Source organism: Arvicanthis niloticus, chromosome 11, assembly GCF_011762505.2.
Source record: "Arvicanthis niloticus isolate mArvNil1 chromosome 11, mArvNil1.pat.X, whole genome shotgun sequence".
Taxonomy (NCBI): domain Eukaryota; kingdom Metazoa; phylum Chordata; class Mammalia; order Rodentia; family Muridae; genus Arvicanthis; species Arvicanthis niloticus.
The window spans coordinates 896,118-919,770 of NC_047668.1; the positions used below are offsets into that span (position 1 = coordinate 896,118).

Genomic DNA, 23,653 nt, shown 5'->3' on the forward strand with positions numbered 1-23,653 from the left:
GACATTGCCTGAAAATAATGTAGCAAGCCAGCTTTTCCCACTTCCTGTTTGCTCCTCTTGTTATAAAAGCAGAAAACAAATGTTCTGGCTCACAGTTTCCAAGTTTTCAGTCTGTACTTGGCTGGCTCCATTTTCCTGAGCTTGTGATTTGAAAGAATACCAAGACAAAGGGTGTAGTACAATAAAGCTGTTCACCTTACGGCAACCAAGGAGCAAGGAGCTTACTTGTTCTTTAAGGGGAATTTTGCTCAAAATAGAGGATGTGATTCCTTAGTCCTAAAACTTTTGAGATGTCAAACAGAATTTTTATTGTTCATGTGTGTCCCAATTGTTCATAATACTAAATTAAATTTTATTTTTATCATTTATTATCTTTTAAATTTTATGTATATGAGTGATTTGCCTGGTGTTATCTATATGCCACACTCATTCTGGTACCTGGAGTACTCAGAAGACTGCATTGCATCCCTAGAACTGAACATGATAAACACTGAATCCTCACCATGCCAGTGACAAGAACTGAACCTGGGTCCTCTGCAAAAGCAGCCAGTGCTCTTAACTGCTGAGTTATCTCTCCAGACCCTTTTTTATATTTTTGAGAAAGGGTCTCATGTACCCTAGGCTGGATTTGAACTCATTAATGTAGCCAAGGATGATTTTAAACTCTTATTCTTCCTCTACTTTCTGTATGCTAGGAATGAATTATATCAAAACTGTTAATGTAAATAGTAAGTTGTACATAATCTAAGCTTTAAAAATACATATATTAAATTTATCTATTTATTTATTTAGAGAGTGTGTATTAATGTCCTAAATTCTCTTTTGTACAAATTAAATCTCAGAGTAACCAAATATTTCATGAGGCAAAGTTTTTTTTAATAGAAATAGCCTAATAACTGAAGAATTAATAATATATCCCCATTCCCTAGTGCTAGTAAAATAATAGATCTAGGGGCCAGAGAGATGGCTCAGTGGTTAAGAATGTTTATTGCTGTTGCAAAGGCCCTGGGTTCAGTTCCTACTGACTATGTTATATGGCTCGTAACTGCCTGTAACTGGCTCTGGGGGAATCACACATCCTCTTCTGGTCTCCAAGGGTACGTTTGTGTGTGTGTGTGTGTGTGTGTGTGTGTGTGTGTGTGTGTGTGTGTGTGTGTATTAACTTTTTAAAAATAATCTAGAGGCTTAGAATTAGTAAATATCACAAAAGGAAAGATAAACAGACATTCTGTATTAGAATTAGACTACATGCCTATATCTCTGGCTAAATAAAATCAAGGAGATAGATATATATCAAAAATAATGTCATAGGGAAGAAATTACAAAAAATGCAACCTTGGGGAAAATCCACAGAACAAACACCATAGGATAAGTAATTCAGTTTCTTCAACAAATAAACTGCGAGCATTTTGAGTGATAAAGAGGAGCGTGCGTAGTAGGGGAAGTGCTAGATCGACTTAATGCCATGGTTGTGTCCTCTTTACACTTAATTTAATTTATGTGTTTGGCGTCTGTGTACTATTGAGGCAAGAAGAGGGCGTTGGGTGCTCTGGAACTGGAGTCATAGACGGTTGCAGGTGCTTGCTATTGAACCTGGCCCTGTGGAAGATCAGCTGGTACTCTTAACCAATGAGCCATCTCTCCAGCCCTTGTGTCCTTTTAAAAACAAGTCAACTCTATGAAACATTTGAAAGTTAAACTTTCAAATACTAGCAAAACATGTGAAGACATTAATATTTTGTCTTAAGACAAAACATATTTTAAGACAAAACATAAGAAGACATTAAGACAAAAGACACTTTTCTGGATGTGGTGATTCAGCATTTGGGAAATACAGGCCCAAGGATTTAGCATTTAATACTAGTTTTTGGACTCTATAGTCAAACGCTGTCTGAAGAAAAGATGTTATGGATCAGTTGCTATGTGTAACAGTGGTATTGTGATTACTTTGGAGGTTTTAAAATTATCTGCTTAAATATTAATGAAATGATAATGTCTTGTAGTTGTGGGAGCCAAGTGATAGTTGATCTTGCCATTTGCAGTGATGTTTGTCAAGTAAAAGGCTTTTCTGTTTGTTTCCCCACTAGGAAAAGCCATGAAGAAATGGGTAGAATCCATTGCTAAAATCATCAAGAGGAAGAAGCAAGCTCAGGCAAATGGAGTCAGCCATAACATCACCTTTGAAAGCTCACCTCCACCCATCGAATGGCACATAAGTAGAGCGGGACAGTTTGAAACATTTGACCTCATGACCCTTCATCCAATAGAGATTGCACGGCAGTTAACACTTTTGGAATCTGATCTCTACAGGTAGATTGTGTTTATTTCTTGCTTTATTTCAAGAACTCTAAACATACTTCTTAAGGGTTTTCAGAATACTTTGCTAATTATTTATGAGTGTTTAAAAATAGCTCTGAGACGCTGGGCGGTGGTGGCGCACACCTTTAATCCCAGCGCTTGGGAGGCAGAGGCAGGTGGATTTCTGAGTTCGAGGCCAGCCTGGTCTACAGAGTGAGTTCCAGGACAGCCAGGGCTACACAGAGAAACCCTGTCTTGAAAAACCAAAAATAAAAAAAAAAAAAAAAAAAAAAGAATAGGTCTGAGCCAACACAGTGAAAGAACTGACCTCTCTAAGTTGTTCTCTGACCTCCACACGTGTCTCTCTCTGTCTCTCTGTCTCTCTCCCAATAATGTGTGTGTGTGTGTGTGTGTGTGTGTGTGTGTGTGTTATTACAAAAGAGGTCCAACAGGCTTCCCGGCTCTGCCACCAAGTTCCCGCAATGAGCCCATTGCTGGAGCTGGTTCTACTGGGCTGCTCTCTCTAACTTGCCCCCATAGCGACCAGTTGCTGTGCTTCCAGCTCTGGTTTGTTTGTCCCTAGACCCACTAATTCCTTCACAGCCATAATCACCCGGTTGTCGGTTGACCCACCTCCCAGTAACCCAGTAAAGTGATAACTCTAAAGCTTAGGATTAACCAAAGAGATTTATATGTCATCAAATACTCAAATCACAAGATGCCCACACAGATTAGACAAGTTATCTGATATATCCTAACCTTTTCGTATCATCTCTGCCAAAGGCTGGTTAAAGTCATCCTTGTTAACATCAGTTTCCATCTCTCTCAACTTTCTCGCCCCCCCCCCCCCATTCTGCTTGTATCCTTGTCACTTCAACCCTTAGCTCTGCCTCCCTCTTCTCTATCCAATCATAGGCCTCCCGCTGCAAATAGATTGGTCAGGGAAATTTCTGACACACACACTTACTTCCCTACTTCCTAGATTATTTTAGACTGAGATTAGTACCGTCAGTCAGTCATGATGAGAGATTCTTGGCAGATAAATTAATAGAATAGAGTATTAAGTGAGATAAATCTTTTTCTCATTCATTTACAACCCAGGCTCCAGTGACGACTCTATACCGTGTAGGTAACTGCTCCCTGTTGAAAAATAAGCTTTTACCTTGATGTCATCAAAACCTTCCTGAATCCACAAACCTGTTTTTGTATCCTAGCTAGGTGTAGTGGAATAACCCTGTCATCCCAGCAGTTGTGAGGTAGAGGGAAGGAAGATCAAGAGCTCAAGCCAGCTTCCAGCTACATACAGCAAATTTAGGGCCAATGTGAGCTGCATGAGGCCTTCTCTGAAAAAAATAAAGTAGACAAAAACTACAAAAAAGTATCCTGGAGAAGTTATCCTCATCAAGAGATTTTTTTTAATTAATTTATTTTTTGTAATGGGTAGTTGGGCTCTGCGAATGTCTGCATCACATACATGCCTGGTGCCTTGGGGTATGGATCCTCTGGGACTGGAGTTACAGACACTTGTAAGCCACCATATGGTTTCTAGGAATTGAACAGAGGTCCTCTGGAAAAAATAGCTAGTGCTTTTAACTGCTGAACCATCTCTCCAGTCTAGCAGCTATTTTAAAAAAAAAAAAAAAAAAAAAAAAAAAGATTGCACAGGAAAAAGCAAGGCTGTATAAACTTCAGTGCTATAGAGACTGTAGGAAAGAGCCAGATATAAACTGTCTTCATTAGAAGTGTGTCTGTGGTTGGCTCTGGCAGGGCTATTCAGAATTTGACCTTTAACTAGTCAGCAATTTGTAAACAGCTTGTTAGTTATGGTATATCTTAAGTAATCTGGAATTACTTAATGTGGAAGGTAGTCTTTAAAATAGATATATATTGTGATCTGTGACAGGTGGCATCAAGAAACTTGTTACTTGAGGCAACAAAGCATTTTGTATTGAATAAACTTTTCTCTCATGAATGAATGTTTTATCAGTTTAAAAAAAATAACATGAGTATCATTTTTTTAAGTATGTAGCTCCATGTAGACATTCTTTGTAGCATAGAAATGCATTTCTTTGTCTATGATTTGTTTGATAGAAGAAAGGTAACATACAGACATTGATACTATGCAAATTTCTAGTAAAATGATAGTTAAGAAAACATATTCTAAAAAAGCCAGGCATAGTGGCACATGCCTACAGTCCCAGCACTTGGAAGGCTGGGGAGAGAAAAATCAAGAATTCAAGGCTATATTCTCATACAGAGAGAATCAAGACCAGCCTGAACTACATTAGTCCCTGTCTAAGAAAACAATAAATATGTTCCAAAAACTTTTAACAAGTACCCATTTGTCTCCAGATCTACTGACCAAAAAGAATTTTTAAAAAATATTTATTTATTTATTTATTTATTTACTTTATGTATGTGAATACACTGTAGCTGTCTTCAGACACACCAGAAGAGGGCATCAGATCCCATTACAGATGGTTGTGAGCCACCATGTGGTTGCTGGGAATTGAACTCAGGACGTCTGGGAGAACAGTCAGTGCTCTTATCTGCTGAACCATCTCTCCAGCCCCAAAAAGAATTTTCTAAATATTGAAAACTATAGGACATTGTTGTAGTAATTATTAAAAAACAAAACAAAAACAAAAACGGCCTCCAGTCAAGCCAACTATCTAAGCTGCGGCAGATCTGGCTAGATCAGATGCCATGTTCAGTGGCCAGAGGCCACGTGGGCTCCGCAGCTAGAAACTGCCATCCAGAAACACCAGCTCTGCCATCCACTAGATGCCAACGTGGGAGATGGCTCTGCCAATCTTCCATGCTGTCTCTGCAAGGCTGGGCATTGCCCAGACCATCCCACCATCCGCGTGGGCCCGGTAGAAAAATAAGACTCTAATGCTTAAAGATTAATCAAAGGCTTATATATGTGATAATGATCAATAACAAGATGCCCTTATGATCAGAGGTGTAACCCAACCTAAATATACCAACTACCTTTGACTGCTACAGACAAGCATCAGCCTCCATGTCCCTCTCTCTCTCCTAGCTCCTCCTCTTCCTTCCCCTCTTCCTCCCTTACTCCTCCTTTTCCTCTCTTTACTCCTCCCACCTTAGCTCCTCCTACAGGACATTAATGGAAGTGCATTGGACAGTTTTTAAATTATGCAGTCCTGACTCATTAATGATTTAATCTTCTCTTCCGGTTTTTATTAGCTATTTCAAGCATTCTAAAAGTATAGATAATAATGACTGTTCATAGATAATAAAAATTACAGATAAGATTGAAATTCTTAAAATTCTCCTTAATTACACTGTTCTTCATTCTTCCCAGGAAATTACCATGACCTATGCCTTGATGTTTATTTATTCTTCCTCTGTTTGTCTTTATGATTTAGGTATCTGTGTACATAGCCCTAAATAATACAAATCATTAGCTTGTATATCTTAAAGCCACATATATTTATGATACCACTCTTTACCAGGTTTTTAAAATTTATATTGTTTTTGATACTTGTTCAAGTTGCTGTCCAGCTTAATTAATTTATTTTAGCCATCGTGCAGTATTCCATTGCGACTGTTCTATAGTGTCTCCAGTTTCCTGATGGTGAGCTTCTATGCTGTTTGGGGTTTTCACTTCTGCAGACAGTATTTCCCTGAGCATCCTTGTAAATGCATTCCTAGGACTGTGTCTGTTTATCCTCGATGTGTTCATAGATGCTGAAGTGTTTTGTCAGTTACTCTGTGTCTTCAGGGCTGTGAGATTCTACCAGGTTGTTTGTCAGGTGGTTGGTGGATCCATCTTTACGTCAGCATAGTTATGGAGACAGACTTCCTGCTTTCTACTTACCTTTTGCTGTAATCATCAGACTTCTTTAGGTGATGGGTGTAAAAGGGGATTTTATTCTAGTTTTGTTTGTTTTTCCCCTGAATGGTAAAACATATTTTCCAGGCTGTTTGGGTCTGCTTCTCTGTTAATTAATGTATTTCTCTATTTACCTTTAGAACTGCTTAGATAATTCGATACTAATCTTTGTAGGGTGAATTGTATTGACGGTTATTGTTTTACAGGAAAGTGCAGCCTTCTGAACTTGTAGGGAGTGTCTGGACCAAAGAAGATAAAGAAATAAATTCTCCAAATTTATTAAAAATGATTCGCCATACAACAAACCTCACTCTGTGGTTTGAAAAGTAAGTTTTTATTGACTCTGTCTTATGTTTCTTAGTAAACATAATGTTAAATCATATTTAAGCTAAAACTCTGGCTCTTTAAAGAAGTCTCTTGTTTTCCAAGTGAGGTGGAGAAACTGTCTGAAGCCATGAATATCTTGTTGTTGTTAGATGCATTGTGGAAGCAGAGAACTTTGAAGAGCGTGTGGCGGTGCTCAGCAGGATAGTGGAGATCCTGCAAGTGTTCCAGGATCTGAACAACTTCAACGGTGTGTTGGAGATAGTCAGTGCGGTCAATTCAGTGTCAGTGTACAGGCTAGACCACACATTTGAGGTAAGTGTCAGTTCAGTGTCAGTGTACAGGCTAGACCACACATTTGAGGTAAGTTTTAGCTTGAATATTTCATCTTTGGGAGAGCTGATAAAATTAACATAAGAGGTCACTTTTACTTATTTTTAAGCAAATGTTTTTTTAAACATTTGTTCTTCTGTCTTTTCCCCTTCAATTCAGAGGTAGAATTACTAAAGTATATCATATATCAGCATATACTGGTAAATGTAGGGTTTTTCCAGTGACATATTGATAATCTCATCAATGGCAAAGAATTTTATTATATATTCAATATACAGATTATTTCTTGGTTGCTGCAATGTATAGTCAAAAAGAGATAATTCTTTTTGAAACCTAAAGTTATTTTATTTTAAATTATAGATTGTTATATTTTAAATTATGTTTAATATTTCTTTGAGAAATTTTGGGATATAGAGAAATATACAGATTTTGTGGTCTTTAAACATGAGCAGCATATTTTACATAGATATTTATGATATTCATCTCATTTTTATAAACATTATTCTATAAACACAGTTTGTCTCTCAAGACAAGGGATTTTTTTTATTTGTTTGTTTTTAGTCGCTACATAGTTTTATGTCCTTTGGGTGAATTATAATTTAGTGCATTATTCTATTTGGGAACAACTAAGTTAATTTTGTATTTTCATTTGCATATATAATTTATCATGGGCCATTAATTAATTAGGTAACTAATTAATTAATTAATGTGTCTCTGTGAAAGCCTGATTCTTTCCCTAGAATTAGTTTCTGGAAACAGACCTCCTATCCCCAAAGTTTAGGTTCAATTTCTAGCATCCACATGGAAGCCTAGAACCATCTTTTACTTAAATTCTAGGAGATCTGACACCCTCTTCCGACCTCTGTGGGCACCAGGCACACATCTGGTACACAGACTTGTGAAAAAATAAAAATAAATAAATCTTTTAAATTTTTTAAATGAAAAATTATTATTTTAATCCTGATATTGTAAAACTGAAATTGTGTTAAACATTTCATTTCAGAGGTTAAACATTTTGATTTTTAATATTGTGGCAAAATTATTCTAAAAGTACATATAATATATAAGAAATAATAGCATCAAACATGTGAATTTGGCATCCTGGTTTATTAGTGTTGGAGGTTCCCATGCCACAGCATACATGTGGAGGTGAGAGAATTTTCAGAATCAGTTCTCTCTACCATGTAGGTCTCAGGTACAGTCAGGGAGTCTTGGGGGCACTCACCTTGAACCACTGGGCCATGTGTTGGCCCACTCAGCATGTTATTTGCTTTCTTTCCTCTTTAGAACAGCACATTATGAATTTTGTGCTTTTAATTACCTTACTTTTTATCCTGTTTTAAATATTTGTGTCTACATAATTTCATTTTTGTATTTTTGTTTTTATTTTTAAAGTATGGATTCGTGTGTGTGTGTGTATAGGGGCACATGCACATAGAAGCATATGCACACATGTGTACAGATATTTCTCAGGAGCTATCCACCTTAATTTTTGCGACAGCGTCTCTTTTACTGGAATCTGGGGCTTGACAGCTGTCTAAAGTGGCTTGATAGGGACCCTCCAGGGATCTATCCACCTGCCCCTGCCTATCCACCTGCCCCTGCCTCCTCAGCACTGATATGATAAGCAAGAGCCATAACACCTGGCTTTGTATGTGGGTGCTGGGGCTCAAACCTAGGCCCTCATGCTTGTACAGCAGGCATTGTGCTGGCGCCAACATCCCACAGCCTAACTGCTATTGTGATGTTCAGTGTAGCAAGTCTAATGTTTTGTCTCTCTCCTTATTGATCCTCAAGGCCTAAGGTAGGAGGACTGAGAGTTCAAAGACAGCCTTCACTGTATAATGAAACTCCATCTCAAACAAAACAAAAGGAAGATCGTTAATTGAGATGGAATTTTGTTTTGAATATGGGGTGAGGTTGTGTTGAAGTTAAGTCCCAGTTCTTCTTCCTAGCCCCATGCTCCCAGAAATAAGACTCAGACTCAAAATATATTTACAGATACCTTGTCCATATAGCTAGGCTCTATTCTTACTAGATCATTTCTAAAAATAACCCATTTATTTTAACCTACATTCTGCTACATGGCTGGGTACCTGTGCTCAGGGACCAAGCGTCTGTCTCCTCACATCTTCCCTGGCCAGTCTTTCCACCTTGGGTCTATCCCAGAATCCTTTCTCTCATTTGTCCCACCTCCCATTTCTTGCTTAAGTCATAGGCTGTAGGCTTTTTAATTGGCAGGTGTTGCATTCGTACACCTGAAGGCTGGGCTTCACAAGAAGCCCAGAATACACAAGAAGGCTGGACTCTGGTTTTAGTTGTTTTCTATATGGTTGTTCAGTTGTTCTCACACATTTAAAGTCAATTTTCCCCACATTGACCTATTGTGCCTGCTGTGTCCTAACTGAGTGTATACATGTGGGTTTGTTTCTGCTCTGTATAGCTTTGTGACCCATCTGATTTTCTCTGCTGCGTGTCTAAACACTGCTACTATAGAATCAACCTAAGTTTTTTTGTTTGTTTGTTTGTTTGTTTCGAGACAGGAAACCTAAGTTTTACTTTTTAAAAAATTAAGCTTAGTAGGAGTTGTGTTTAGATCTGAAAGTCACTGTGAAAGACTGACAGTTTTATAGTAATGAGCCTTCCTAACCATGAGTTTGGTATATCTCTTTGTTTATGATTTCCTGACAGACACCTTCACTCCATTGTTACCTATATTGCAATCTTTTTAAAAATAATTATTTTCTTTTTGGTGAAAAAATTTTATATCTAAAAATACAGTTGAATTTTGTTTGGCTTTTATATACAGCACCACCACTAAAGCTTCTCCCCCACCCCCACCCCCGGAGACAGCCAATTATGATGTCTGGGAATAGTGATAGATCCCTGACCTTTTTTTTTTCTCTCCTTGTTCATGTTGTCTGGGACTTCTGTAGAGTATTAAATAAAAGCTATTAAAACAACCACATTTGATTAAATATATGGATCTCAAGTATAATACTCACTGTGGGTTTGTTTTTATATATATTTGCTTGTATTCATCATTGATTGTAAATTACTTTATTTCCTATAAGAAAAATATGGTAATGAAATAAAAAAAGAAATGCCTATGGTTACTTCATTCACTAGATTTTCTTCAAGCTTTCCTACCTTCCTACATTTTCTTATTACTAAAATTTGCCTCAGCCTCACGAGACCTTTTAGTTAAAGAACATTCAGTCCCAAAAGATCATAGTTCTTCTTTCTTTCTGGCCTTGTAATTTATACCTAAATGATTAAAATGATAAAAAAAAAATAAGGCCCCAAGGGAGAATTTTTTTATTTCTAAATCTTCTAATTTATAGTAGAAAGAAAACAAATTCTTAGTTTTTATATTTATAGATAAGAGATAGAACAACTCAGTTTACAAGTGTCCAGAGGAGTGAGACTCATAACTTTCAAACTGATTTTAAGTATTTGTGAACTTTTATAAATTCCAAAGTTTTATATTCTTATGGATATTTATACATGATTGAATTATATGCAAGAATTATATTCAACTTAAATGTTTTAAAGGCATTGCAGGAAAGGAAGCGGAGAATTCTGGATGATGCTGTGGAATTAAGTCAGGATCACTTTAAAAAATACCTAGTAAAACTTAAATCAATCAATCCACCTTGTGTGCCTTTTTTTGGTAAGTCATTAAATATAAATACTATATTTTGAAGATGAATGTGTTGTATCCAAAAGAGACTGGTCTTTCTAAATAGATTGTTCTTATGTCATACATATGAATATATTATTTTTCTGTATTGATAAATTAAAGATAAAACATTCTCTATTTCCTTGTCTATATAATGAAGATGAAGATAATTGCTCCTAAAATTGTTGTAAGAATTGAAAATATTTTTTCTGTACTACTTAACAAGTCTTGTGAAGACTCTTCTGAAGTGCAACTATTATTTTTACTTATATATGACACATCTGCAGTGTTTGTTTTTAATTATCAGAATAAAAGTGCTTTTGCAGAGACTTTATAAAACCTTTTTAACTCAGAATTGCATGATTAATATAAATTACATTGAGCAGAGCTTTTTTATGTGACTCTTTATTAACTATAATTATGCATAATAGTAAATGCACAAGCTGAGAAAAGCATCACTAGGCAGTTTTGTGTAAACATCACAGAGTACACTGATACACTGGTCCACTGGTCCAAGCCAGTCAGTTACTATGGCCTCTTCAGAGATGTTTTCTTTGTTGTTCTTTTAAATACAGTCTTGCTTATAATGCCCAGGTTGGTCTCAAACTGCTGGACTCAAACAGCTCTGCCTCAGTGTCCTAAACACAGCACTCTGTTTTATAGCAAACTTACACTCTAAAATAATGACAGAAATTTTCCTTATAAGTAAAATGACACTCTAAAATAATGACAAAACTATAGCATAGCAACTGCATAAGCCAGCATATGCAAACTGTTGCCCACCTGACATTGTTACATTGCTGTATTTATATGTTGGGTCAACAGGAGTCTATTTATACCAGAGTCACCAGAAACACATGAGTCACACATTTTACTGTAATGTTACAACAGCTGTTAACAATTTTCTCAGTTCCCGCTTATTTGGGGGGTGGTTCTGGTGATTAAGCATAAACTATAGTTTATTGTAATCTCTTGGTACCATTGTTATATATATTATTGTCCATGGTTTAAACATAGTTATGTGGCACATGACTGGCTTCACTGGTGGAATTGGATGGTTATTTAAATCAAGGTTTGTTTTTTTAAATTGTAGTACTATTGATTGCAATTGAGAGGAAATAATTGTTTTTTGTGAAGGTTGTCAATCACATTGTAGGATATTTAGCAGACTCCTGACCTCCTACTCACTGGAGTCCAGTAGTACCCTAATCTTTTAATTACCAGAAATGTTTTCTCACTGGAGTCCAGTAGTACCCTAATCTTTTAATTACCAGAAATGTTTTCTCACTGGAGTCCAGTAGTACCCTAATCTTTTAATTACCAGAAATGTTTTCTCACTGGAGTCCAGTAGTACTCTAATCTTTTAATTACCAGAAATGTTTTCTCACTGGAGTCCAGTAGTACCCTAATCTTTTAATTACCAGAAATGTTTTCTCACTGGAGTCCAGTAGTACCCTAATCTTTTAATTACCAGAAATGTTTTTTGGGTTTTTTGTTTGTTTGTTTTGTTTTGGGTTTTTTTTTTTTTTTCTTTTTTTGGTTTTTCGAGACAAGGTTTCTCTGTGTAGTCCTGGCTGTCCTGGAACTCACTCTGTAGACCAGGCTGGCCTCGAACTCAGAAATCTGCCTGCCTCTGCCTCCCAAGTGCTGGGATTAAAGGCGTGCGCCACCCCCACTGCCCAGCCTATCAGAAATGTTTAAAGATATTCCCGACTATTCCTTGAATGAAGGACAAAATTGCTTTTAGCCACAAACCATTAATTTAAATGAGCCAGTAATAATGCAAAAAAGGGATTAGAACTTTTTTTTTAACTAATGAGCTTTGAGAAGCAGTTTGTCTTACTGTTCTTAGGCAAAATTGCTTAATTTGTTTATAGTCACTTAAAGATCAATGGCAGTAAATATTTTAAATACTAAAACATTTGATTAGACAAACTTTTAACACACAGGGTTTGGATATTCTTAGCTTGCCATTTCTTAGAATAGTAGCCCTTAATGTTAGTGAAAGGTAGTCTTCCTTTTCTCTACATTTTAAACTCTGTTACAGATTGTTACTAGGGAATCTTCTGGGTCTGGACCTTTTTCCTTTTTGCCTTTCAGAAGTGGGAAAGCTAAATTCTGCAGTGTGTCTTCCAGCTCTACCAGACCAGTTGTCTTCCCAATGACGGATTAAATGAGATCAGTCTTAAAATAACTTTAAACATTTTTCCCTAGGAATATATTTAACAAATATTCTGAAGACTGAAGAAGGGAACAGTGACTTTCTAAAGAGGAAAGGGAAAGATTTGATCAATTTCAGTAAGAGGAGGAAAGTGGCTGAAATAACTGGAGAGATTCAGCAGTATCAGAACCAACCATACTGCTTAAGGACAGAACCAGAAATAAGGGTAAATATTTTCTTATTAATCTTTGAAAGAGAGAGATAGCATTAAATCTTATGGAATTGCTAAAAAGTGTCACAGTGATGCACATGTTTTCTTGAAAGGAAGCTGCACTGCAGACAGCAATGTAATACAGGTGTGTGTGTGCTGTACTAATCTTAAGGGCCTTCTCCTGAGAGCCCTGCCTCTTTGTGCTGTGGAACATCTGTGCAATAAAATAAAACCCCACTGCTGCTGCTATAATTGAGTAATAGCCATTTTAGGTGTCTCACATGCCTGACATAGCGTTGACTCCTTCACGTGATCACTGTGAAGGACTTGGAGAATAGCAGGTATATACGCATAATAGATTTTTTAAAAAACATTCTGTCTGTTGGGTTTCATTTTGAGTAATAATGTTTAATATAGCTCATACAATACCACACACACAAAAGGAAAGTGGTGATGAGCCGCTAGTGGCCATCAGTTTTATCCTTTCCTTTCTCAGCCTGCCTGCCCTCTGCTGTGGAACGTCACAGGGATACAGAAATACATTCTTAAGCCTGGATTCGAGTCTGCAATGCATTTCCCATGAAAATAATGTTGTAATGTAGTTGAGTACTCTTGAAATAGTACTTTTCTCATTTGTATCTCAGAAACATCAGCTAGTACATTCCCATGATCTTCTTTATGCTTCTTACCATCATTCAGAGCAAATCTACCTTCCTTAGAATTGAGTCAACGTAATTTTAAAATTAACCAGGCCCAGGCATCATCGATGGCTTATGTACATAATCCCAGCGCTTGAGGGGTAGGGGCTAGAGGATCAGGAGTTCAGGGTCAGTCCCTGATAGATAGATAGAGAGATAGAGAGATAGAGAGATAGATAGATAGATAGATAGATAGATAGATAGATAGATAGATAGATAGAGGTCAACCTAGGCAACATAAGACCCAGTCTCTAAAGAAATAAATAGCATAGCCATTCACTTTTCAAGGCAGACTTAACCAATAAAATAAAGCAAATGTTGGGAAAATAGGGTGCGTCTGTTACAGCTTTTTATAAAGGACGAAATTACTGTTGCCTGATAGCATCTTAATTTATCCATGATGATTTCAAGAAGAAATTGTATATTAAAGCAAAAATATAATTTTCTGACATTTGTAGAATGCCTGAAAAGTAGAAAGAATTTTATATTAAAAAATTTAAAGCTCATTTTACCTACTGGTAAAGTTAAAGCTCTGCTTTTATATGTCCTCATAAATCCCTATAAAATTCAATAAAACTAGCCACCTAGGCATAATAGCACATGCCTGTGATCCCTGCATTTGGAAAGCTGAGGCAGGAGGACTACAAGTTCAAAGCAACCTGAGCTTTTTTAGAGACTCTGTGTCAAAAAAAAAAAAAAATTAAGCTAAACCCAGTAATTGGATTCCAATGTTTATTATTTTTTAGAAATAATAAAACAGCATAAGAAACATATATATAATGTTGTACACAGTTTATAATTATTAGTGTACCAATGAGTTAGAAAATACCTGTGCAAGTGACCGTATAGAGATTAGTGAAATCAGTCCTAGAACATGTCGGATGAGTAACCATGTTCGAAGTAATATATCTATCACACAGTCCAGGAACACTCTCAAAGTAAAATCAAAGTCTCTGATTAATGAAATAACTGCTTCTTTTTCATTTTTTGTTTTTTTTTTTTTACCGTTTGATCACATGCCAAGCCCAATCATTTTATCATTTATAGTTTGAAAAACTGAGATGCAGAGCTAGAAAGATGACTCAACATTTACGAGCATTCGCTGCTCTTCCAGAGGACCAGAGCTCAGTTCCTACCAGCCATGTCAAGCAGGTGACATCTTCCTGTAACTCCCCCTGCACCTGCTCTCGTATGCACACAACTCATGTGTACGTGCACATAGGCACACTGACATGTATACACATACACCTTGCACACACAGAGATGTGTGCACTCACATTGTTTTTGGCATTTTACTAAATCATCTCAGTATTCTACTTAAAAATGTAAAGCTTAAAATATATATTCATAGTAGATTTTTAATTTACTATTTAAGTATTTGCTATTAAAATATAGTAGATAAACACAGGTTTGGGTTTTTTTATTTTTTTGGTCTTGGAGGGTAACACAGAAAAAATTAAAGCTATAATTGTCTTTGAAGTTACTTTTGAATATACCTTAACCCAATTATCTCCACATTTTTCCCTACTTATCTACTACATGCTGTGGTTTTCAGGCATAATCGTCATTGTAAAGTCTGTTGGTAGATGAATGTTGGTAATTTTGGTGTCATAGTGAGCAGGAAGATAGTTGCTATGAAACAAGTAATGCCAATAACTGAGCTGAGAATTTGTTCAACGAGCAGAAAGAGCAATCTGTATAAACGTCTCATACTGTGATGTCTTGATTTGTTTTCTTGTTAAAGTTAATAGGATCTAATTTTATATATACATGTACTTATGTGTTTAATTCTAGAGATTCTTTGAAAACCTCAATCCCATGGGAATTTTATGTGAAAAAGAGTTTACAGATTATTTGTTCAACAAATCACTAGAAATTGAACCCCGAAACTGCAAACAACCACCTCGATTTGTAAGTCTATTTGTTATAATTATGGGAAGCTTTGTCTCTTTTTAAAAATAATATTTTCAGGGGCTGGAGAGATAGGTAAGCAGTTAAGAGCACTGACTGCTCTTCCAGAGGACCTGAGTTCAATTCCTAGCAACCACATGGTGGCTCACAACCATGTAATGGGATCTAATACCCTTTTCTGGTATGTCTGAAGAGAGGGACAGTATACTCACATACATAAAATGAATAAATAAATCTTTAAATAATAATAATTTCAATGCTTAACAATATATTCTCTTAAAATTGTTATATCACCAATAGCTGTTTTGTTGTTTTATTCTACAGTACTATTCTATTTCCAAAATTATGTATACAAGGTGGGATTGGGGCTCAGAGATAAGAACACATATCTGAGGCCCTGGGTCTACCTTCTAATATCACAGAAAAGAAAATAATACTTAGCAGAAAATGTCAGCCTTACAATAGAAACTGATTTTAAAAAATAACAGTACTGGGTATAAAAACTAGGTCCAAATGCATGCTAAGTATCCTTCATCTTGGTATCATTTATCTCTCCATTTTTGTGCCTTCTGATGTAAGAGAAAAGGTATACAAAAATGAGGCCCCAAAATAAGTAGCTGGATGGAACAAGTGAGAAGCCAGGGAAGGAAAGTCTGTGTACTGTGCTGGGTACCTCTAACCTGCCATTAGGGTTCTGTGGTTACATTGGAGGACTCCCTCTCACTAGAATTGTTGCGGCAGTCTGTAGTTACTCTAGGAATTTGCAGTGGAAAGCCCATCTTAAGTATCAAGGGGGAAAAATAAAGACAACTAGAACAAACCAACTTGTGGAAAACAGTGAACTAGGGCATTTTGTGTCATCCCATCCTCATAATAGTTGAATGAAATGGATCATTTCCCAATGCTAGAGGTCAAGCCCAAGGACATAGATGTTAGTAGGCAAGTGTCTTCCCACATGAGCTCTACTTCAAGCCCAACTGGGTCATAAATCATTTCATCATTTGATAGTTTAAAAAACTGAGGCACAGGGCTGGAGAAATGACTCAGCATTTAAGAGCATGTAGTACTCTTTCAGAGGACCATAGTTCAGTTCCCAGCACCTATATCAAGCAGCTAACATCTTCCTGTAACTCCAGCTCCAGGAGCTCCAACCCCTGTCATCTCCACAGGCACTACACTCATGCACACATATCTAATTAAATGTAATAAAATAAATATTTTTAAAAACTGAGACTCAGAAGAGTAAAATAGCTCTCAGGGATACATGGCTAAGTAGCTGGCACACCTGTACTTTACCCAGTTTTTCTGATTCAGAATTCTCTGCACTTTTGTTTGTTTCCATTATGTTACCACTGACCGGGGTTTAAAGCCAAGCAAGTTAGAATGGAAACCATGATAGTACTTCTATTGAAGTCACTGAAGTGCTTAGGTTGGGAGAAAAAATTATCTCCTTTAAAACAGTGAAGCACATATATTATGTCACATAAATTCTGTTCCCAGTAAATTTTTTATATGTGTTTGTGAAATCAACACATATATAGTATGAAAGAGAATTTTAGGATTGAATATGTAGGAGCAAAACATTGTTTACACAGCAATTTTTAAGAATTTTATCTCTAAAATTATATAAAAAGAGATTTACTTATCAAGTCTATGATAAACAATCTAATCAAGTTGAGAAATTAGTACAAAAAATGTTACAGGCTGCCCTTGAATCATGATTTTTAAAAGAATGCACGTAAAATAAGATAGCTAGAAGTTAAAAACAAATCACCTACACATCAGTGCTATTTTAACTGCACTTACTTGCTTTTTCTAGCCTAGAAAGTCAACCTTTTCCTTAAAATCTCCTGGAATAAGGCCCAATGCTGGCCGCCATGGCTCTACCTCAGGCACATTACGAGGTCATCCAACGCCTCTGGAAAGAGAGCCTTATAAGATAAGCTTTAGCAGGATTGCTGAGACAGAGCCAGAATCAACAGTGTCGGCACCAACGTCTCCCAACACTCCATCCACCCCACCCGTGTCTGCTTCTTCAGACCACAGCGTGTTTCTAGATGTGGACCTCAATAGCTCCTGTGGTAAGTACAGAACCTCTTGGTAAGAGGGGGAATTTATGTTTTGAACAATTTGTTTCTTCTAATTGTAGAGCTATAGAACTCTTGGTACCTGTGTGTTTGGTTAGTTGTAATTGTCAGTTGTTAGTTTTCATTGACACACTCTAGAATCACCTGGGAAGAGAGTCTTATTTACTGAGGGATGGTCCAGGTTAGGTTGGTCTGTGAGCATGTCTATGGAGAATTGTCTTTATGACATGAATTGAGGTGGGAAGACCCTCAGGTCTTAATTTGAGCATCTTGGTGTACACCTTTAGCCTAGTACTCAGGAGGCAGAGGCAGGTGAATGGGTCTCTTAAGTTCAAGCCCAGCCTGGCCTATGTAACAAGTTTCTAACCTGTCGGGGTATACTGGAATGTACCTTAGAGGTGGAAGTGAGCTGAGCACCGGCATACACTCTGCTCTCTGGCCCCGATTATGGACTATAACCTGGAACTGTGCTGAAACAAGCCCTTTCTCCTGCTTTTGTCACAGTGTTTATCATAGCAACACAAAACAAAACTAAGATACTGTGTTGGTATGCATAGTGCCATCTAAATGCAAAAGTAGTGCTTTTCTTTTAGAAAGAGCAAAGCATCCTGTGGTGGTGGCCACACCTTTAATCCCAGTACTTGGGAGGCAGAGGCAGGTGGAACTCTGAGTTCAAGGGAGAAAGGTTCACAGAGTGAGTTCCAGGGCATCCAGGGCTACACAGAGAAACCCTGTCGCAGGGGGTGAGGGGAGCAAAGCATAGTTTATGCGTTGTATGTGTATATCTTCCAATTTATTCAGTTAACAGTTTTTTATTATTTTTTGAAGTAATGGGTAATAAAACAAGGACAGAAATGGAAAGGGATTGTGATAGAAAAAGAATCGCTTAGGCTACAAAAGGAGAACCATTTTAGGTACAATGACTGTCAAGCTCGTGTTACAGACTAGCACAGCAAAAGGTGGTGGTAGTAGTTTGTTATTTCTATAGTGCATTTTACTTTGGGGGGTGGGGCAGGGGTTGAGACAGGGTCTCTCTACCTGTTTACCTGAGCTGTCCTCACTGTGTAGACCAGGCTAGCCTCATACTCACAGAGATCCACCTACTTCTGTCTCCCAAGTGCTGAGATTAAAGACATGCAGTAGTGCATTTTTGTAAGTGAAAATTGTAGAAACTATTTAATCCCAACCCAGGGTTTCTTCCCCACCTTAGACCATTTACTTCCCTGATAAACACACACAGCCTTTATATTTACAATAAGCATTAAACAGTATAAAAGCTGGGCAGGCGCCTACCCTCTATGCTATTAGAATCTACTTTCCTATTGATAACCTTGAGTTATTATTTACTGCTTACTGTGTTTCATCTGGGCCAGCCCTCAGGGCCCATGTTCTCTTGACTGCTAACCCATGGCTGCTTCTCCTTCCTCCTCCTGCACCTTCCTTTTCCTCATGGCCCCTCTCTGACCCCCAAGGCCGGGAACCTAAACCCCACCTTTGTCTCTTCTGCCCAGCTATTGGCATCTTTATTTACCAATCAGAAATAACTTGGGGCCAAGGTGTATGTGTGGACTCTTTCATCTTTGGGACAACCAGGTCTTGGGGGCCACACTTAGCATCACACATATATAGCAAAGGACCACAAGATCACCCATGTTAGCTTTCTGCTCAGATGACCTTTTCTCTTTCTAATAGGCAGCAATACCATCTTTGCTCCAGTCCTCTTGCCACAGTCAAGTAAGTAAAACATAAGTTGGTTACAGTAAGATGATTATAAAGATTGTAATCTGATTTGTTGAAAGTATGTTTCCATATTTGGATGATTTCAAGAAGAAATTATATGTTAAAGCAAAAATATGTTTTCTGACATTTGTAGAATGCCTGAAGAATAGAAAGGATTTTATATTAAAAATATATATAAATGTTTTTCTTTTATTCTTTTCTCTTCCCATCCCCCCTTACACACACACACACCTTCCCAGTCTCAACAGATGCTAGGCAGTTATAGTACTGAGCTTCATCCCCAGACCAAAAGAAAATTTTATGAACAGTCTGAATTACTTACAACTTAGTGCTCCTTAAAATTTGTTAATTTTTGTTTTAATCACTTTTAACATATATTTTTGATCTTGTCTGAACTTGAACAACTTGAACTTGAATAAGTCTTCAGACTTATTAGGGATCAAATGATGTATAACTATAGAGAACACCTAGCACGTTCTTGGCCTGGGATTTAGAGTAAATTCATCTCAACTGCTTGACTTCTTACTACTTCTAATTTCTCCTGAGAAAGGATACATAGTCAGTTCTTAAAGTCTGTATTCAACCAGCCACAGACTGAAAACATGGTTAGGTCAACAGTGGTGATTCCTGTACTCAAACATGCAGAGTCTTTTTGCTATTTGGCATCATTCTCTAAACAATAATTTATATAAGGGTTACATTGTGATGAGTAAGGTAAGTAAAGTCTACTGACAATTAAACTTATAGGATTTATATACATGCTCTGCCATTTTATTTAAAAGACTAAAGCATTTGGTGGATGCTTACATTCATGTAATATCATGGACCCAGTTGTTAGTTAGATACCAAGGGACAATTGTACTAAATATTTATCATGTGCCCAAACTGCATGTTTGTGTGGTACATATGTACACATGCATGTAGAGGTCAGAGGTCAACCTCAGGTGTCATTCTTTAGAGATGTTCACCCTTCTTTTTGAAGCAGGATCTCTCACTGGCTTGGAGCCACTGATGAGACTGCACTTGCTGACCAGTGAACTGTCTTAATGCTTTGGCACGCCTATATTGGTATTTAGTCATTATTTATTGCTGTGATACTTTAATTTTCTAAGGAATCCATCAGATTACCACACTTAAAATATAGTGAAGTCCCTCAATATGATTTATATTACAGACTTTAATTGTAGATTCCTTACTTATGCATAGTAACTAGATATTTTGTATTAGAAATAGTTTCTGCTCAAACGGTGTTCCTCTGAAGCTAATACACCACCAGACAAGTGCACACATGAGTGCACATGTATATTTTGTTTTAGTTTTTAAAAGACGTTTAGGGGAGGGTTTCTGTTATGTTTTTAAGGTGCTGATCATCAAACCTAGGGCCTCACACATGCTAGGCAGGCATTCCACCACTGAGGTATATCCTCAACTCTTTTTTTGAGACAGAGTCACTGAGTTTTCCAGGCTATCCTTGAACTTTGTGATCCTGCTGCCTTAGTACCTGTGATTACAGGCCTGCCCCACCAGGGCCAAATCAGAATTTCATTATTAATCTTAAAAAAATGTGCCACCTTCATTTAAATATTACAACTGCCATGTGCCAATTGCCCTGGTAGATGCTAGGGTTACAGACACATGCACAGAGTGTCCCCTAAAGCTTAGAATTCTCAGAGAGGACAGAAGAACAAAGAGAGAGAGAAAGAACACATTTGACAAATGCAGTAGCAGAAGTAGTCACCCGAGTTGTATTGAAGTTTTGTCCTGTAACTGCACTGTGAATGGTAAACCAGTCTTTTCCTCCTCCAGAGACTTTCTTCAGCTCATGTGGAAGTTTACACAAACTGAGTGAAGAGCCACTAATTCCTCCTCCACTTCCCCCTCGAAAAAAATTTGATCATGATGCTCCAAATTCCAAGGTAGTGATGCAGACCTGGGTTTCCCTGAATACACACAAAGTTGTGAATCTTCAAAATTAGCACTCGTGTTTTAGACTGTGTCAGTCATAATCTAGCCATATTCTATGGCTTTTTAAAATTTATATGGCTGTGTTTGAAAAATGCTTTAAGTAATTGTTTAATAAATTTTTGAAAACTTAAAAAGAAAGTGGAAAATTTCAGATAATCAGAAGTACATTGTCTTTCTTATGCAGATTGGGGAAGGAGGGTGGAATTCCTATTTGAAAGAACCTGAAAACTTTAGACCTCAGTATGATTTATATTACAAACTTTAATTGTGGATTCCTTACTTACACATAGTAACTAGACTTATTTTGTATTAGAAATAGTTTCTGCTCAAATGGTGTTCCTCTGAAGCTAATTTGCTTCTCAAATGTAAGGGCATGTCAGAATCACCTGGGAAACTTGTTAAAAGTAGGCTGCTGAGCCAGCCTTAGGGTAAGGCTGCAGCGGGGCCTCACCATGCCATGGCATCCTCTGCTGGTGCTGCTGCTGCTGCTCCCTGGATCACACTTTGAGATCCACTGTTCTAATCATCATGGGAAAAACAGAAGTAGATGTTCAGTCAATAGAAGTTAGGTATTAAATGCCATTGATAACATATCCTTTCATATCTATAAAACTGTTATTTTCATTGACCTGTTGCCATAAATAAGCTTTACGGATTTCTGGAATGTTGGAAACAAAACAAGACAATATGGAGCTCTATGTGTTAAGATTTCAAGGATACCATCTTAAATATCCAAATGTTAAACTGAGCCTAGAATTTAACTAGAAGCAATTTAGTCAGAAACCTGATAATTAAACTTCACTGATTTAATTTGAGCCTCTAGATTTAACTTTTCACAGAAGAGTTTTTCAGTCTTTTTAAATTGGCTTGTACATTTCCCAAGAGACTATACATGTCCCTTTCTATTCTGCTTAGGGAGCTATGAAATCTGATGATGACCCTCCTGCTATTCCACCAAGACAGCCCCCTCCTCCAAAGGTAAAGCCAAGAGTTCCTGTCCTCATGGGTACATTTGATGGGCCTGTGCCCAGTCCACCTCCACCTCCTCCGAGAGACCCTCTTCCTGATACCCCTCCACCAGTTCCTCTTCGTCCTCCGGAACACTTTATAAACTGTCCATTTAATCTTCAGCCACCTCCACTGGGACATCCTCACAGAGACCCAGACTGGCTCAGAGACGTTAGTACGTGTCCTAATTCACCAAGCACTCCTCCTACCACACCCTCTCCACGGATACCACGAAGATGCCATTTGCTCAGCTCCAGTCACAACAATCTTGCTCATCCTCCAGCTCCTCCTGTTCCACCAAGGCAGAATTCAAGCCCTCACTTACCAAAACTGCCACCAAAGACTTACAAACGGGAGCTTTCACACCCGCCACTGTACAGACTGCCTTTGCTTGAAAATGCAGAGACTCCTCAATGACCTTGGCCATATGTAGTCATTGACACTGGAATAGTATTTGTAAAGGTTTTTAATTTATTCAAAAAGACATAGTATTTTAGTACTTTTTACAGAAATGCTACTGATCAAATAAGCTTTTAAAAATTAGTAAACTCATCAGATGGCAGTGGCGCACACCTCTAATCCCAGCACTTGGGATACAGAGACAGGTGGGTTTCAGGGTTTGAGGGCAGCCTGGTCTACAGAACAAGTTCCAGGACAGCCAGGGCTACACAGAAAAACCTTGTCTCAAAAAGTCAAAACACAAACAAAAAAAAAAAAAAAAAAAAAAGGAAGGAAGGAGGAAAGAAAGAAAGAAAGAAAGAAAGTAAATTTGAAATATTAAAATGCAAAAGCTCTCACTGTAGCCCTCGGTGATCAGTAGCATTGCCTAATCAGCTCCTCAGTGCTGCCCAAAGGCCAGTATAATGAATCGGTGTTGCACTGTAGACTCTGCTGAAATACGGCTCAGAATGATTTCTGACTGCACTGAGAGGGAATTCTCAAGCCTGAGTTATAGAGGCCTTTTTAGGGCAGTGAATTCACGCAGATCCAGAGGGTGTGTGGTGGTGTTACTGGTGTTTAACCCTCTGACCCTCTTCTAGCTTTTAACTTTGGTTTTTACATCTAGAAGAATTATAAATAATACCTGCTGTTCTTAAACCATTGAGGCCATGTCTTAAATGTCAGTATTTGCTGCTGAAGACAAAGATGGAAAATGGAATGAAATAGAATGCACTGTGTATTACTTTGTTAAAATTACAAACAGTTCTACATAACCTGATTATAGAAGAAGGGCATGTATCTCATTAAGATGTGCCTTTTGTTTTGCAATGTATGGTGTCTTTAGCTAATGATTTGCCTATTTGGGAAAACAAAATTAATATGCTATATATGTACAGTTTATTTATATTGTATATATTTAAAGATAATGCTAA

The 23,653-nt window shown here is 37.4% G+C and overlaps 1 protein-coding gene across 2 annotated transcripts in view; it reads left to right on the forward strand.

Moving 5' to 3' along the window:
* Window positions 1–23,043, forward strand: part of Sos2 (SOS Ras/Rho guanine nucleotide exchange factor 2) — a 95,882-nt gene extending 72,839 nt beyond the window's left edge. For both annotated transcript variants that reach the window (XM_034513816.2, XM_034513818.2), the window contains exons 14-23: window positions 2,088–2,310; window positions 6,367–6,486; window positions 6,637–6,799; window positions 10,373–10,490; window positions 12,714–12,886; window positions 15,364–15,480; window positions 17,300–17,561; window positions 19,260–19,301; window positions 21,114–21,223; window positions 22,188–23,043. In XM_034513816.2, the coding sequence (XP_034369707.1) occupies window positions 2,088–2,310; window positions 6,367–6,486; window positions 6,637–6,799; window positions 10,373–10,490; window positions 12,714–12,886; window positions 15,364–15,480; window positions 17,300–17,561; window positions 19,260–19,301; window positions 21,114–21,223; window positions 22,188–22,697 (1,838 nt within the window). In that variant the 3' untranslated portion in view covers window positions 22,698–23,043. The remainder of the gene's footprint in view (window positions 1–2,087; window positions 2,311–6,366; window positions 6,487–6,636; window positions 6,800–10,372; window positions 10,491–12,713; window positions 12,887–15,363; window positions 15,481–17,299; window positions 17,562–19,259; window positions 19,302–21,113; window positions 21,224–22,187) is intronic.
* Window positions 23,044–23,653: the final 610 nt, after the last annotated feature.